The sequence below is a fragment of the Habropoda laboriosa genome, unplaced genomic scaffold (genome assembly GCF_001263275.1).
Source record: "Habropoda laboriosa isolate 0110345459 unplaced genomic scaffold, ASM126327v1 scaffold273, whole genome shotgun sequence".
NCBI classification, from domain to species: domain Eukaryota; kingdom Metazoa; phylum Arthropoda; class Insecta; order Hymenoptera; family Apidae; genus Habropoda; species Habropoda laboriosa.
The window spans coordinates 73,088-87,305 of NW_017100384.1; the positions used below are offsets into that span (position 1 = coordinate 73,088).

Sequence of the window (14,218 nt, forward strand, 5' to 3'; positions counted from 1 at the left end):
AATATGAAATCAATAAAAGAAAACAAGAACTTAATTAAATTGATTTTACGTACATTTCATGTTATCTGGTTGATAAAGACATAGAAATCGAATATGATAAAGAAAGTATTTTAAGAGCAAGAACAAAAAGTACGAAAAATGTCGCACACAAAGGAAAATAAAGAAACTTAAAAACAATTCTTAATTGTTAGATATTGGTATTAATGAAAAGTACTAAATTTTTATGTTACACTTCATATTGAACGAAACTATTTAAGCAAAGGTAATGAAAACGATTTAAAAAGATTTGAAACTAAGCAATGTAGTCGTGCTTTCAAAAAAAAAATTTCTATTAATCGATTTCGGGTATAAAATCAGCTAGTGAAATGTAAAACCATCTAGATTCCTAATTTTTACATCGTTGACAATTTTTGAATTATACACATTATTAATTAAATTACAATTATATGTAAGTGTATAAAAATCATTACAAATCTAATTATAACTTCTGCGACATTAAGAAATATAATTTAAATGGTATAAAGTCATGTCAGTGCTGTGAAAAATGAATTAATCTTCACATATAAATCGTGTCTTTTAATTATTAATAAATTCAACGCCATGTTGATATTGCACATATTGTCTTTCATATATTCATCGGTATTTGACGTTTAATAGTAAGTGCAGCTCGTAATATTTCTGGAGAATCCCTTTGAAACAGATAACGCATTATCAGTGCACTGATAACCAAGCAGCATACATCATTGACAACGTTTACTTTGCTGAAATTCAACGGTACTTGTGCATCGTTATGGGAAATTTCTGGTCAAATGATCATATTCTCAACGACGAACTACTTCATACTTATATGGACCTAACGTATTTGGGAAAAGGAGAAATACAACAGTGAGTGAAAAAAGTTAACAGAATTGCAGATTTTTTTGTTTTAATTCAAAGTGTAAATGTTATTGTAATAAAATTGTGCTTTAAATAATGTGACACTTAACGAGGATACCAGAATTTTTTATTGCTTTGTAAACTAAAAGTTTTGTAAATGTGATTTAAAAGCACTCTCTCTGAATGTTATTCTACAGGGTGGTCCACGTGAATGGGATCACTAAAATATCTGCGCTATTTGTAAGTAATGAAAGAACTGTCTGGAGCAAAGTTAAGTTCTTTGAACAAAATTGGTGAACAAAATGATAAGAAGGAAAGTTTCTCCAAGGTCATTCTGTTCGAAATTTCAAGGTCGTCGATTTTGTTTTTCACAGTATGGTAAATTGTTTTATATCCTTACAGAGAAAGAAAAGACAAATTTAACGATTTCAATAACCTAACCTAACCTAACCTATAAGAAATGCTCAAAGTTGTGCTCAAAAATGAAATGCTTCAAAAGCTGTAGTATATTTTTTTTTTATATCCTTACAGAGAAGAAAAAGACAAAAGCAATTTCAATAATCACTCCATTCTGATCATTTAATCTAATCTATCAAAAATCACCTAACCTAACTTATAAGAAATAGTCAAATGGTCATTGACTTCGATGCATAATTGAAGTTTAAAAATCATTCGATGTTACAATACAGTTTTTCCCAGTCTACACTCAATAATACTAATCAAAATAAATAACATAAGGTGATGTTTACATTTGAGAAATTGATATGCATCCAGTATCTACAAGAAATATTTATTACCTTCAGATGATAACATTTCGAGATTGTGCCATGGGAATGATACATATTTTAAGATCCTTGAATCCGTCTTTTCATGCTCCGTAAGAATGTGGGAAAAAATATACCGTAGCTTTAAAAAACGCCAATGACCTTAAAATCTCGAAAAAATTACCTTATCATGTTGAAAAGTTTTCTATGCTCGGTTTTGCATTTTACAACGATTGTGCTTATCCAAAAATACCAGAGATATTTAGGTGACTCCATTTACATCCTGTGCATTGAAAAATATTGTTAAAAACATTTCTCTTTCTTTCACATCACATTTCATTTTTTTATTTAAACATTACTCAAATGTACCCTTTTCCATTGGTAATATTTATTATAAATCGAAACAATTGCGGCATTTAGTTCAAGTAATTTGTACTAAAAGTTTTAATTACGTTTTTGCCCGTAGAGAACAAAGTTAAATCCTTAATAACACATATGCAAAAGTTTTATTCTGCACTTGACGCTATTGCATAGATGCTAAATTCCATTTGTTACAATTACGTTGAAATAATGAGTTGCAAATGGAACTTTGATTATTTAGTTATTAGAATTATACTACGGTGGATATAATTTACGCGAAAGAGCTGTTATACGTCTAAATACAATTGTACGCTTAATGACAAAATAGTCCTAAAAAAGGACTTTTCGTTAAAGTTGTATTTTTGTCAAATTGTAAATCTGTGTTTCAGCATTGTCAAGCTTCTGGACGACTTGGATCCGGGAAAACTTCGTGAGAATCTCCACCATCGTTTCACCGTAGAACAAGTCGAAATAATACTACCACAAATTCGAGTAAGTAACAAGTATACAGGGTGTTTGGTAACTGGTGGTACAAGCGAAAAGGGGGTGATTCTACATGAAAGAATAAGTCGAAAATATAGAATAAACATTTTTCGTTTGAGGCTTTGTTTTCGAGAAAATCGACTTTAAATTTTCGTCGAGTACGCATGCACCCTACTATGCCGTGGATGAATGGATCTCGACGTTCGGTGTACGGTGGCTAGCATTTTCAACAATTTTTGCATTAATAAAGTAAATCTTGATAATTACATGCTTTATTATTACTCATAAACCTACGACATATGGTCTATATCGAGATCCGTTCATCCACGACATGCGTACTCGAAGAAAATTTAAAGTCGATTTTCTCTAAAACGAAGCCTCGAATGAAAAAAAATTTATTCCATATTTTCGACTTATTCTTTCATGTAGAATCACCCCCTTTTCGCTTGTACCACCAGTTACCAAACACCCTGTATATTTAATAAAAAATATTTCAAGTAATTCTGGATCCCACATCATTGTGAACTTTTAGAAGCGTCTTTCTTAGTGTTCTAAACCTAGCAAATAAATTTACTTACAACACAATTGCATGTCCCTTTAAATTGGCGCTATCAAAGAACGTGAATTAAACGAAATAATCCTCTAACACAATCATCTCGTTTCTCCTGAAACAAATGTAAAACGTTTCTTCATTTGGATTTATTTCGAGGATTATGTTAATTGAAGTCATATTGAATAAATTACACTGAAGTCATATTTAATGAATTATATTGATTTCATATTGAATAAGTAACGATGGTAGAGTTTTCTACGTGGAAATGTTAAAATATACATATTTCGTCGATGAATTATATTATACAGTGTATGTCGATGTGACACTTTTCATCGTTATAGGCAAAACTGGTATCTTCTTCTCTGAAGAATTTTGTATACAGAGTGTTCAAGCTACTGCTAACGGAAACAATGAAAAAGTTTTGCAGTTTTCTATGACCAACGTAATAGCGTATATCAATTTTTCATATTTGCAATATTCTTCTAGAAACGAAGGTGACTTGATTTGTTAAACGGAATGTCGCATATTTTTTTGTCATATGAAAACGTGTATGAAGATGAATTCATCCATACAGTGACCGTCAGGGTCACACAGAGTCAGAAATGAAAGAAATATTTCGAAAATTACGCACCAATGTGTTTACAAGTGTTCTTTCTCGACATGGTTACAGATGTTCGGTATAACTTCCTTGCGCATGAATACACATTTCAGCTCTATGAATTACATTTTCGATAGCTTCTACTAATGTTGTCCGAGATATTATTCCACATGCTTGCGTTATTTTGCTTTTTAAGTCGTTTACATCTCTGGGCGGTGTATCGTGAACGTCTATGAAGTAATTCTGTATTTGTCTTGTAACAGTAAAAGCAAAAGTAAACGCTCTGACAGTGAATGATAACAAAAAGTCAGTCACATTTAACGAGTTCAGTCATATCAATCAACTTTTAAACACATTGGTACGTGAGAAATATTTCTTTCATATCTGACTTCGTGTCACCCTGCCGGTCGTATAGCAGATGGATGAATTCCTCTTGAACGTAACAAAATATGCAGCATTTCATTTAAAAAGTTAAAAGTCACCATCGCTTCTCGAAAAATATGGCAAATATAAAAAATTGAAGTACGCTATTATATTGTTCATAGAAAACTGCAAAACTTTTGCTTTTCTCATTTTTTCCTAGTATTTACTTTTTACGAGAATAACGTGCGGCGACCGCCACGGGGGGCCACGCACTTAGGCCTGGCGACTCTTGGCCCTCGAGGCGAAGAATCGAGAGATGTTTTTCCAAAAATCTCCGAGTTTCTTCGTCCTCGAGGACGAGAGTATTGCCTCGGCAATGCAGGCCCGCGCCCCGGGACTTTCCCAGGGAAAAGGGGCTACTTAAGGGAGCCCCGAAAAAGGCACGAGGCCTTTTGTCGTAGGCTCGCGTCGCCTACACTGCAAAATTAGGTTAAGCGTTATCGAATTAAATAAATATATTTTTATTAAACAACTTGCCCGAGTAATTACTTTACACCACGTCGCTTCCAAAAACGCTCGCTAGTAATAGCGCGAACACCCTGTATACGTACGTAATGAAAATGATTAGGTTAATCCATGAGTTCGTGCGGTTTTCCTTGGGTTTTGTTCCCTTCACACGGATGATGTGAAATCCGTGAACCAAGTTTTTGCATTCTTCCCATTGTCTTTAAATGGCAGAACAGTGTTTGACGAGAGCAGTGCATCTTCTCGACTAATTCACCAGTTGATTGTCATTACAAAGCAGAGTTTCCAAACGCTCCTCGTCGAACTAAAATAGTCGCTTATGGCAAAATTTCCTACTTTTGTGGTGTTCTGTTAATAACGTAACTTTGTCCATAGACGGTACAAATGATATCGGCAGCTTCGGGTAACTTTATCATCACGATTAAACTTAGAAGGTAAATATATCGAATATGCTAATTGTTTTCTTATCTGACACTCCGTGGCTTATTTGCACAGAACGAAAGAATTCACGAAAAGCTGTCGAATCGTTGTATCACATAGCCGATAGGCAAATATTATGAGTTTCATTCAATATAAAGTGAAAACCACACGAACTTATGGGACCAACCTAATATAGTACACGTAGATTATAACGTTGAATTTTCTTTAATTTCAAACATTAAAATGCTAAACTATTTTAGTGTAGCCCATTTCATGACGCCATATACCGAGTGTTTTCTTCGCAAAAGGACGATCATTTAAGCCTAGAGGACATTCTGGATTTATGCTCGATCTTCTCGCTAAATTGCCCTAAAGAAGTTCGTGCATCCTGGGCCTTTTACGTTTTTGGTAAGAACTTTATCTATTATTCAAAATTGACACACTTTCTAATAAAATGTAAATTTTTTCAACTATCTAGTATTTGTTGCGATTAACAGATTATATTTAAGAATTGTGGTAATACCATTTATCGTGAATTTCCATGAAAAAATGTAATGGCGTTTTAGTCCTTATAAAACAATGCTATTACATTAATAAAAATTGTTAATTTAAATAAAAAATCTTCCACCACCGTCAAAAATCGTGCAATTTTCCGCGCAATTTGGCCACTAAAAAGTGTTCGCGAGTGGTTGATACCAGCGACAGCCCAACCACCATTTTGTCGTCCGTCTGAGTTGGGCCTAAGTCTAACCGTTCCCCGCATCTAAGGCATAGGTTTCCTAGATAGCCTTCCCGGTGAGTCCACTAGGAGGCCCAGGACGAAACACGTCTTCCTTTCTCTTTCCTTCTTCCATGACCAATCGTCATAACTACAACGCCCTGCTTGGATAAGACGCGTAGCTGTGCTATTTTTGAGTGACTATTGTTCAAGATCGCTGGTTCGTTCGATGCACTTCTAGCCAAATACACAGGATCAGGAAGTATTTTACCAATGCCGAAACTCTGCGTTTCTGCATTGCTCCTGCGCACTCAGCAGCGATTGACGTGTTGTGAATCCACGATGTGGTGCAGAAGCAATTATCCCAAGTTCAAGCTACTGCACGTCCTTGAGCATAACTCCTCGTTAAATTGCTGTACCACCCCTCTACGGACTCGGATTTTCCAGAGTCGGTATGCTCTTTAGTCATTATACTCGGAAACCAGGGAAGACTGTCCAATGGTGAGAAGTACGCTGATTAGTCCATCACATCACCACCAGATTTACAAAGAAGTAAACGATTATACAGAGTGAGACAGGACGCGTGCGACAATTGGGCAGGAGATGATTCTGTATGTAAAAGTAAACCAGAAATAAAGAATCAAATTTTTTCGTTTGAAGCCTCGTTTTCAGAAACAAATTTCTGGGAGAGTTGAAAAATATGTTTAACGAACTTACACACCAAAATAGCACGGTCTTGAACATGTTAGCAATGTTAATCGGGAAAAATAATGGCTAAGTTTCTCAGAGTAGCTCCGTGGAATGCAAATGGCATGGACCAGCACAAGGAAGAAATAAAAATCTTCCTTTACCACTGTTCAGTCGTCCTATTAGATTTACGGCGTTTTCCAGGCACGGGTCCGGAAATTATTCGGTCCGTCGCAGCAGTTGTAAATTTGGGAGGCCATCGAGCACTTTAACGTTCATTTAGAAGTTCGATGCTTTTCTTCTCGTGGCTCTCGTCCACATCTGTTTGTTACATTTTAACTTCTCGGGTTTTTGGTCTCCACTTTGGTATGTTTTTGTTAGCGACGAAGCGCTGCCCAGACTTATTACCTGCTGCGTTTATTGCTTCGAGACACGCGAGTTTCCGCGCGCGTCACTCAAGGGTGCGGACGACACTTGAGAGTGACCGTTGACTTGGAGGCGTCCCTTTAGTTCGTTCTTTGTTTAATAGTTTGCCAATCGCGTATAGTCAACCACCTCCCTTGTCGAAGTCGAAATTGTAATAGCCAATCCGCGTGTCTCACCCTCGCCAAATGTATCCTGACCGAGGAATCTTCGAACCTTCAGAATCCATTCGACTAGCAACGAGTAACATTGAACTCTTTCAAAAAAACAACGTAGAAACACGAGCAAATCAGTTAGTCTTCCGATACACAATAGTGGTCCTTCGAATTTGTAATTAGTCGGCACAAACGTGCAAAATCAACGAAGCTCGAAAGATCGCAAGATCACCGCGAATAGATTAAACAACCACCACCTAATAGATATATTGCTAATTAGTGAAACCCATTTTACCGAAACATCATACTTCAAACTTCCACGTTACATATTTATCACACTGATCATCCAGATAACACCGTTCACGCTGAAACTGCACTTTTAACCCTAGTGCGTTCTTTCTGTTCGATTATACATGGGTCTTTTCTGACCCAAAGTCCTAATGCGTAACAATTTTTGTTACCAGTGCGCCATATGAACTTAGACGATAAATTTTTAATACAATGTTAAGGGAGCATAAATTTGACAACAGCAAAAGATGTTAAAAAAGTAAGAAGGTGATGGGTCGAGAAAGATCCGAAGACCGCACTAGGGTTAATAAAGGACACGATCGACCACTGTGGGATGTCAGGTTATACTAAAGATTGCCTACGATTGCCTCAGTCATGGTAAAATCAGTACCGTATGTTGTACACTATACTACCCATCCGGTGATAATTTAAAGAAAGGAAACTTTGAAGACTCCTTTCGCACGCATGGTTCCAAATTTATAGCGGATGGAGACTGCAACAGTAAGCATGCTTACCTTATGGGGCTCTCGACTAGCCACCACTAAAAGCAGAGAGCTGCTGAATTTACTACAAGAAAAAAGCTTCTCTTTCTTATCAACAAAAATACCAATTTACGGTTCAACGGGTCCAAGAAAAACACCAGACCTCTTGAATTTCTTTGTCTTAGGTCATGAAATGACCTATTCTCTGTTCACCAGTCCCTGAGAGCAGGCTCTACGCGCGCTCTGATTGGCCAGTGTTTTTCGTTAATAATTCAAAAACGAAGCTTCAAACTACATTTTGGAAAAGGAAAAAGTTGTTCAGAGTCACCCCAGCAACCCCCCATTTCCGGGTGTTCGAGGAGTTACGGGACACCCTGTATCGAATGACCTAATACATCGTGTAACGCTAGCGGCGTGTCGATTTTCAAAGTTATTTCAAAGAATTTGAAATAATAGAAAATGCAGGTACCCATTTGAAAAATTGAATATGACCTTTGCAGGACGTTTCAAGGTCATCACAAGGTGAAATACACAGTATGTTCCCCTTGATATCGTGCATTTTTGTCTGAAGCATTTCTCGAGATACCTGAGCGATTCGAGGCGAACCGGACAGACGTGTAATTTACTGTACAATTACTATTATAGCAATGTAAAACCAACTTAAAAGAACATAAAGTAGGGTAAAACAGGTAGAAAGAGAATTCTGTCTTGCTAATCTGCATAGAGCAGCATAACGATAACTCAATTTAGATAAATTCAACGTCCTTTCGCCTCATGAGTACCTCGTTGAGAGGAGCATAAGCTAGGGATGTGCAACTGCTCGGGTGATACGCAGAATAGGGTCGGATAACCCTGTAGGAACAATGACACCGTTAATACCTTCATTTCCAGACTTCGACGGCGACAATCAAATCTCACTGGCCGATTTGATGGAAGCTGTGCGCAGACTGACATGGAACGATCAGGACGAACATAAAAGCATTGATATGACTGAGGCGGAACACGTCGCGCGAATGGTAAGTCTCGATAATACATATTTCCTACCACAAGTTCGGATTTCGGATTAAAGGATACGCTATAAGAAACGTTTTTTATAATTGATCGCTCGATCTATATATTAGATATCACTTCGTGTTATTACTGTAACCGATCGTTCAAAATTTTTGTATTCTCGTAACACCTATTTTTTTAAATTACACAATAATACGTATACTTTCAAATATTCCATTTATTAAGTACCGATAGTATGAAGTTACAGAGACTGTAACAAAAGAAATTTTTAGAAATAAATAAAAATTTATCGTTGTGTTAAAATCAATGAAAAGAAAAAAAGAGCTATAAGTACATTTAGAGTTAAACCTGCGCTCCTTATGTGGGCACAAATATGTGGACACCCTTCGAAGCAGAATAACTTTTTTTTTAATTAGATCGAAATCGGTGGATGGAGAAACAAGCGACAGGCATCGAAAGATGTAAGAATCTTCAGATTTGTGCTTATGATTGTGCTATGAACCGTTTGTAGCTTATGGCAATATTAACCGATTTCGATGAAATTTACAGCATCCATATAATTGACATAAGTCCACAAAACATATGCTTCAAATTTTCATTACAAGCCCAGATAAAAGAGTTGCAAACGATGACCTTTACAATTTTCTTCGCGATTCCCACAAATTGGAATTTTTTCAAAATTTTTTGTACACGTCATTTAGTAAACTAATCCTTCCAACTTCTCAAAAAGACTCAAGTCGTTTGGCCCAATTTTAAAAAGGTTTACTCTATTTTGAATGGTGTCTACATATTTCTGTCCTTGACTGTACAATATATGCGTATGTATACAGGGTGTCCTATTTGAAGTTTCGCACTCAATTATTTCCCAAACTGTAGCTCGTTTCGAAAAATGTTTCAAATAAAACTTACCCTGTTTTGTGGGGGGGATATTACGGTGGTCATAAATCTTCTCTAGATGGACGTGCTTTTGAGATTTCAAGGTGACCTTCGTTTTTTAAAACGGAATTGAATGTTCTTATTTAGCCTGTAGCCCATTCCGAGAAGAATTCATTAACCTATAACACTTTGGTCTTTCAAGGTGGTTCAAGGTCATTTAATGCCGTTCAAAACTTACTTTCGTTGTATGTACAGGGTGTAAAAAGATTAATGGTCACGGCTTCAGGGGGTGAATCTACACCCTTGGATCGGTGGACATTTGTAAAAAACAAGTTTGCGCAAAATTGTTTATAACATTGCTCTACACAATCAAATCGTTGCCAAACTTTATCAACGTTTATCTCGGAAACTATTTGTTTGCGGCATACGGCTCCTTTCAGACATTTTCTCTTCTCGTCGAGCAGAATACGTTGATGTAAGAAAAAAAAATTTTACATTAATTTTCAATGTTATAAACAATTTTGCGGAAACTTTTTTTTACAAATGTCCACCGATCCAAGGAATTCACCCGTTGAAGCCGTGACCATTAATTTCTTTACACCCTGTACACTAAAAAATTGTACCGATGACATCATACCGATAGTATTCAGTTCTCTTTTGGGTTATAACGTAATACTAGAAAAATTGCGGTATTTTACAGGTATTTTTAATTCTAATTCGATTTCTGCTTTAGAAAACGTTGCTAGTTCCAAACATTGTTAAATTGGCGAATTGAAAACGTTTTCACCACTTTGAAAAGTTTGATACTCCCGAAACTTTCTTAATTTTATCAAGGTTTTCAAAATTTCTACTTTCTACATCAGAAACCTTTCCAGTTTTAAACAAAAATCTTCTGCAGTTCAAAGGAAGTATCATACAGGTTTTCGACAAAACACTGTGACATCAGTCGTGAACGTCACTTTCAGTAGTTCATTCAGTAATGTACACGTAAAGCAATAAAATCGTTAATAAACTTATTATTAGTACTTGTCGTGGCATTGACACTGCTTATCGGTACAAACATGAGGCCCAGAGATAGTTAAGTCCACGTGTAAGTACTCTACTGATTTTCCCGAAAACGTGGTTTCGAACGGAAGAATTTTATTCTTTATTTTTGGTATGAATCATCCCATACGCAGTTGTACCACTGTTCCAAAGCTCACGGATATTAAACGGTTGGAGGCCATTTTCAAGCACCGATCAATAGGAAATCGACCACCATTTTCCGAGTCCCACGCGTACGTGAGCACTTACCGTATCGAGTTGCGCGATTTCAGAAGGGTGCGTTGAAGTAAGGAAAATACATTTCGACTCTGTTGCGCCCCTAACGAACCGCCACATGTACTGTTCGTATCCAACAAGGAAAAGGACACTGGGGTGAAATACATCTGTGTATAGAGGAAATACAGATGCAGCTCTCGAACGTTGTCTGGTCATTTCTAAACGGAGTGAGCAAAGTAGTGATTTGGACACAAATCTGGACGCGACACTTGAACAGTAGAGAAAATCTTCGAAATTCGACCATCGAGAGTTTCGACGAGTTCTAACGGGGCAGCTGGTTCGTATCTTTAACTCTCTCATGCAGATAGAAATGCGTGATGCCTGTATTTGGATAGGCACTTCGTACTGAAGGAGATATAACTTGAACACGTTCGGTATTTTTCCGGTTTTTCCATTTGAAAATCCTATCTTCAATTTAATACGCCAGTTGGAATTCAAGTTTGCCGTGTTCAGTCCATCCAGATCGTTAATGCAACTCAGTCGAATAATAATTTTAAAAATTGAAATTATTTCAACATTTGTTTTCGTACAAGATCGTGTCCTTTCTAAAAATTTCTTCTTAACCCCACGATGTGGTACAAGGATACTTTCTGTCACAAAAGTAAAAATAATCTCACCAAGTTTTTAAATGTGTGCACTCTTCGTGAAAGAGAAAGAAAAATTGCTTTAAAGTGCGATAATAGACGTTGTTTTCGGATATTCTACTACATACAACGGCTATTGTTGTTTAGTCGGCACCATTTTGCAAAAACAGTTTGCATGTGCACGGACTGTATTTCAAGAGAAACTTTTGCGATTGAGGTGCAACCACTGCTTATTACATGTCTCTCCACACATATTTTCTTTCGAGTTGATCCAAAAAAAAAAGAACAGAGTTAAATGGCACTCGAAATTTTGGTCTCAATTATTGTTATACTTGTTTGTAATGAATAAAATTTATATTCGAAATTTCTTCCTTCCTCGAACACTTTCGAATATTCCTATTGTATTATAAATAGCAGTAAATCTATTTTAAATACAGTCCCAAAGCTGATCTTCTGTTTCTATCATATTTTCATAAACCAACTGTTTCGCGTGCATAAATGTAAGTCAAGAGACAACAGATTCAACGACTTAGATCTCCAACCTTATTGGACACCCTGTATATACACGGTGCATCATACGGTGCAACATACATTTGTTGGTAACATTTTTCCGTATCGCTTATGGTTTCCGAGATATTTACATATTTCTAGGTAAAACGGACACACTGTACGCATCGGTTCACCCTGTATATTACGCTAAACATATTAATATATGTATGTTTGTTTTTCAACTTTACTAGGTACTTCAAGAGATGGTTTTTAATCAACAGGCAAGCATTTCGCCCGAAGAATTTGTACGTTTCTGTTCAAGAGTTTCAGTATTTTCGTCAGCATTTAAATTCAGAATTTAATTACGCTTACATATATAATAGTACCGTAATTATTTCTGTGATTTCGATGTACATATTAAAGTAAACATATTCCTTTGTAGCTTACTTTCATATGTACGCATATTACTGCATAATTGACAAAGAATGAAAGGTAGTATTTTCGCAAATTAATTCTATTTGAATTGAATTATATACATACTTACATACATATGTAGACATGCTTTGTAATGTACAATAAATGAACACACGAGTATATATGATACACCTAATTATATTTCGTTTTAAAATTCAAAAATTTTATTTTGGTGTAATAATGTATAAAAATATACTTGTATAATATATAAAAAGCATAGTTCTGTTGAAATATATGTCTAAGATACACGTATGCGTAATTAATAATTCAAATTTCTTGATCAGATAATAAATTTTGTTATTCGAAAATATTTCCTACATAAGGTTTCTAATATCTCAAAGAAAAATTTCACTCTGTTCGATTTGTCGAAAGAATTGACTGGAAAGATTTTATGCCAAATTATCTGGCAAGAAAAATTTTTCCCCACGTTCGTACGAGGATAATCCATAAATTGATTATATAATGAAAATGAAAATTATTATTACGATTTTAATAACTTATATTTTTGTGATAAAAATAAATGTTTTATGATTTTTTAGGTAACTCTAAATATAGAATACAAAATAGAACTTTCTTTAATATCCTCTCAAACATGGTTATCATTTCGTTCCATATCTAATTATGCCGTATATTCGTTAGTGTAGGAAGGTTTGCAGCGCTACAGGGATATTTTTAAACGTTAATAACTGAAAACCGAAGCCTCAAACACAATTTCTCTATTCTTCATTTTCGTCTTATATTAGCCTCTAGAATCACCCCCTGAATTTTTTTCCAGGAGCAGCCGAACACCTTGTGTATTAATATTGTAATATACAGGGTGTTCCGTTTGTTAACTAAAAACGGTGGAATATCTCACGAGACATTGAAGTTATAAAAAAAATGTTCTTACAAAAGATATTCGGTACATAAGGGGACATCAGATGGTTTGAATAATTTTTCTGTAGATGTAGTAGTAGGGGAGATATCAAAGTGAAGTTAATTTTTTTAAATGTGACCCTATATTTTTTTATTCATAATATGACAACGTTTGTCGAGACGACCTCAACGATGTGCCATACGGTCATTTCGTTTCCAGTTAAACGGAACACCCTGTATATACAATAACATACACTTTTGTTGAGATTACTTCAACTTTTTTGTTCATTTTTTCTCTGAATTACCACTGCTAAATCCTGAATTCTGTATGTACTATATTTTCTAATATTTACCTATAATCAGAATACCCAACGACTATGATCAAAATAGTTTGTAAGTTTTCCATTATATTTTAATCCGTATTGTTAAATTAAATTGATTTTGTTACACGTTATTCTTTATTGTATTATTTCTTTTGACAATATATTACATATTAATTTGAACAAAGTCCGAATTCTCTTTCGAATAAAACCTACTTCCATTCTTTATTATTCACCTCCAACTCCGATTTAACGACTGCAAAACCAAGGACCCATATGGGACTGAACAATTACGGATCCAACTTCTTCTTCAAGTAGTAAGTAAAAATTACAATTTATCCACCATCGTCGGTCTGTTGAACATTACTGAAATCACACTGCTCACCACTCAAGCATGCCCACACTAACGCCGGTATACCAGTAAATAATGACCAAATGTAATTTATTAATACCAATGACAATTTACGTCGGTAACCATTTGATACCACAATAATTTTGATCGGTACATCGTTAAATTGGCTTCATCACTTGGTTTCACATGTACATATTCAAAATTTAACTTGTATGTATTCACGCAAACAATACAAATATTTC

The 14,218-nt window shown here is 35.4% G+C and overlaps 1 protein-coding gene across 1 annotated transcript; it reads left to right on the forward strand.

Moving 5' to 3' along the window:
• The first annotated feature begins 771 nt into the window (after positions 1-771).
• Positions 772-12,337, forward strand: LOC108574997 (calcium and integrin-binding protein 1-like). The gene is made up of 5 exons (XM_017937682.1): positions 772-885; positions 2,390-2,492; positions 5,203-5,350; positions 8,587-8,711; positions 12,227-12,337. The coding sequence occupies exons 1-5, from the start codon at positions 791-793 to the stop codon at positions 12,335-12,337; spliced, it is 582 nt and encodes a 193-aa protein (XP_017793171.1). The 5' UTR covers positions 772-790.
• Positions 12,338-14,218: the final 1,881 nt, after the last annotated feature.

Excerpts from the sequence above, each read along its gene's own strand:
- LOC108574997 (XM_017937682.1), top strand. The coding sequence starts at position 791 with ATGGGAAATTTCTGGTCAAATGATCATATTCTCAACGACGAACTACTT. Across the intron at positions 2,493-5,202 it reads TAATACTACCACAAATTCGA|TGTAGCCCATTTCATGACGC; the intron begins GTAAGTAACAAG and ends AAACTATTTTAG. Across the intron at positions 5,351-8,586 it reads CTGGGCCTTTTACGTTTTTG|ACTTCGACGGCGACAATCAA; the intron begins GTAAGAACTTTA and ends CTTCATTTCCAG.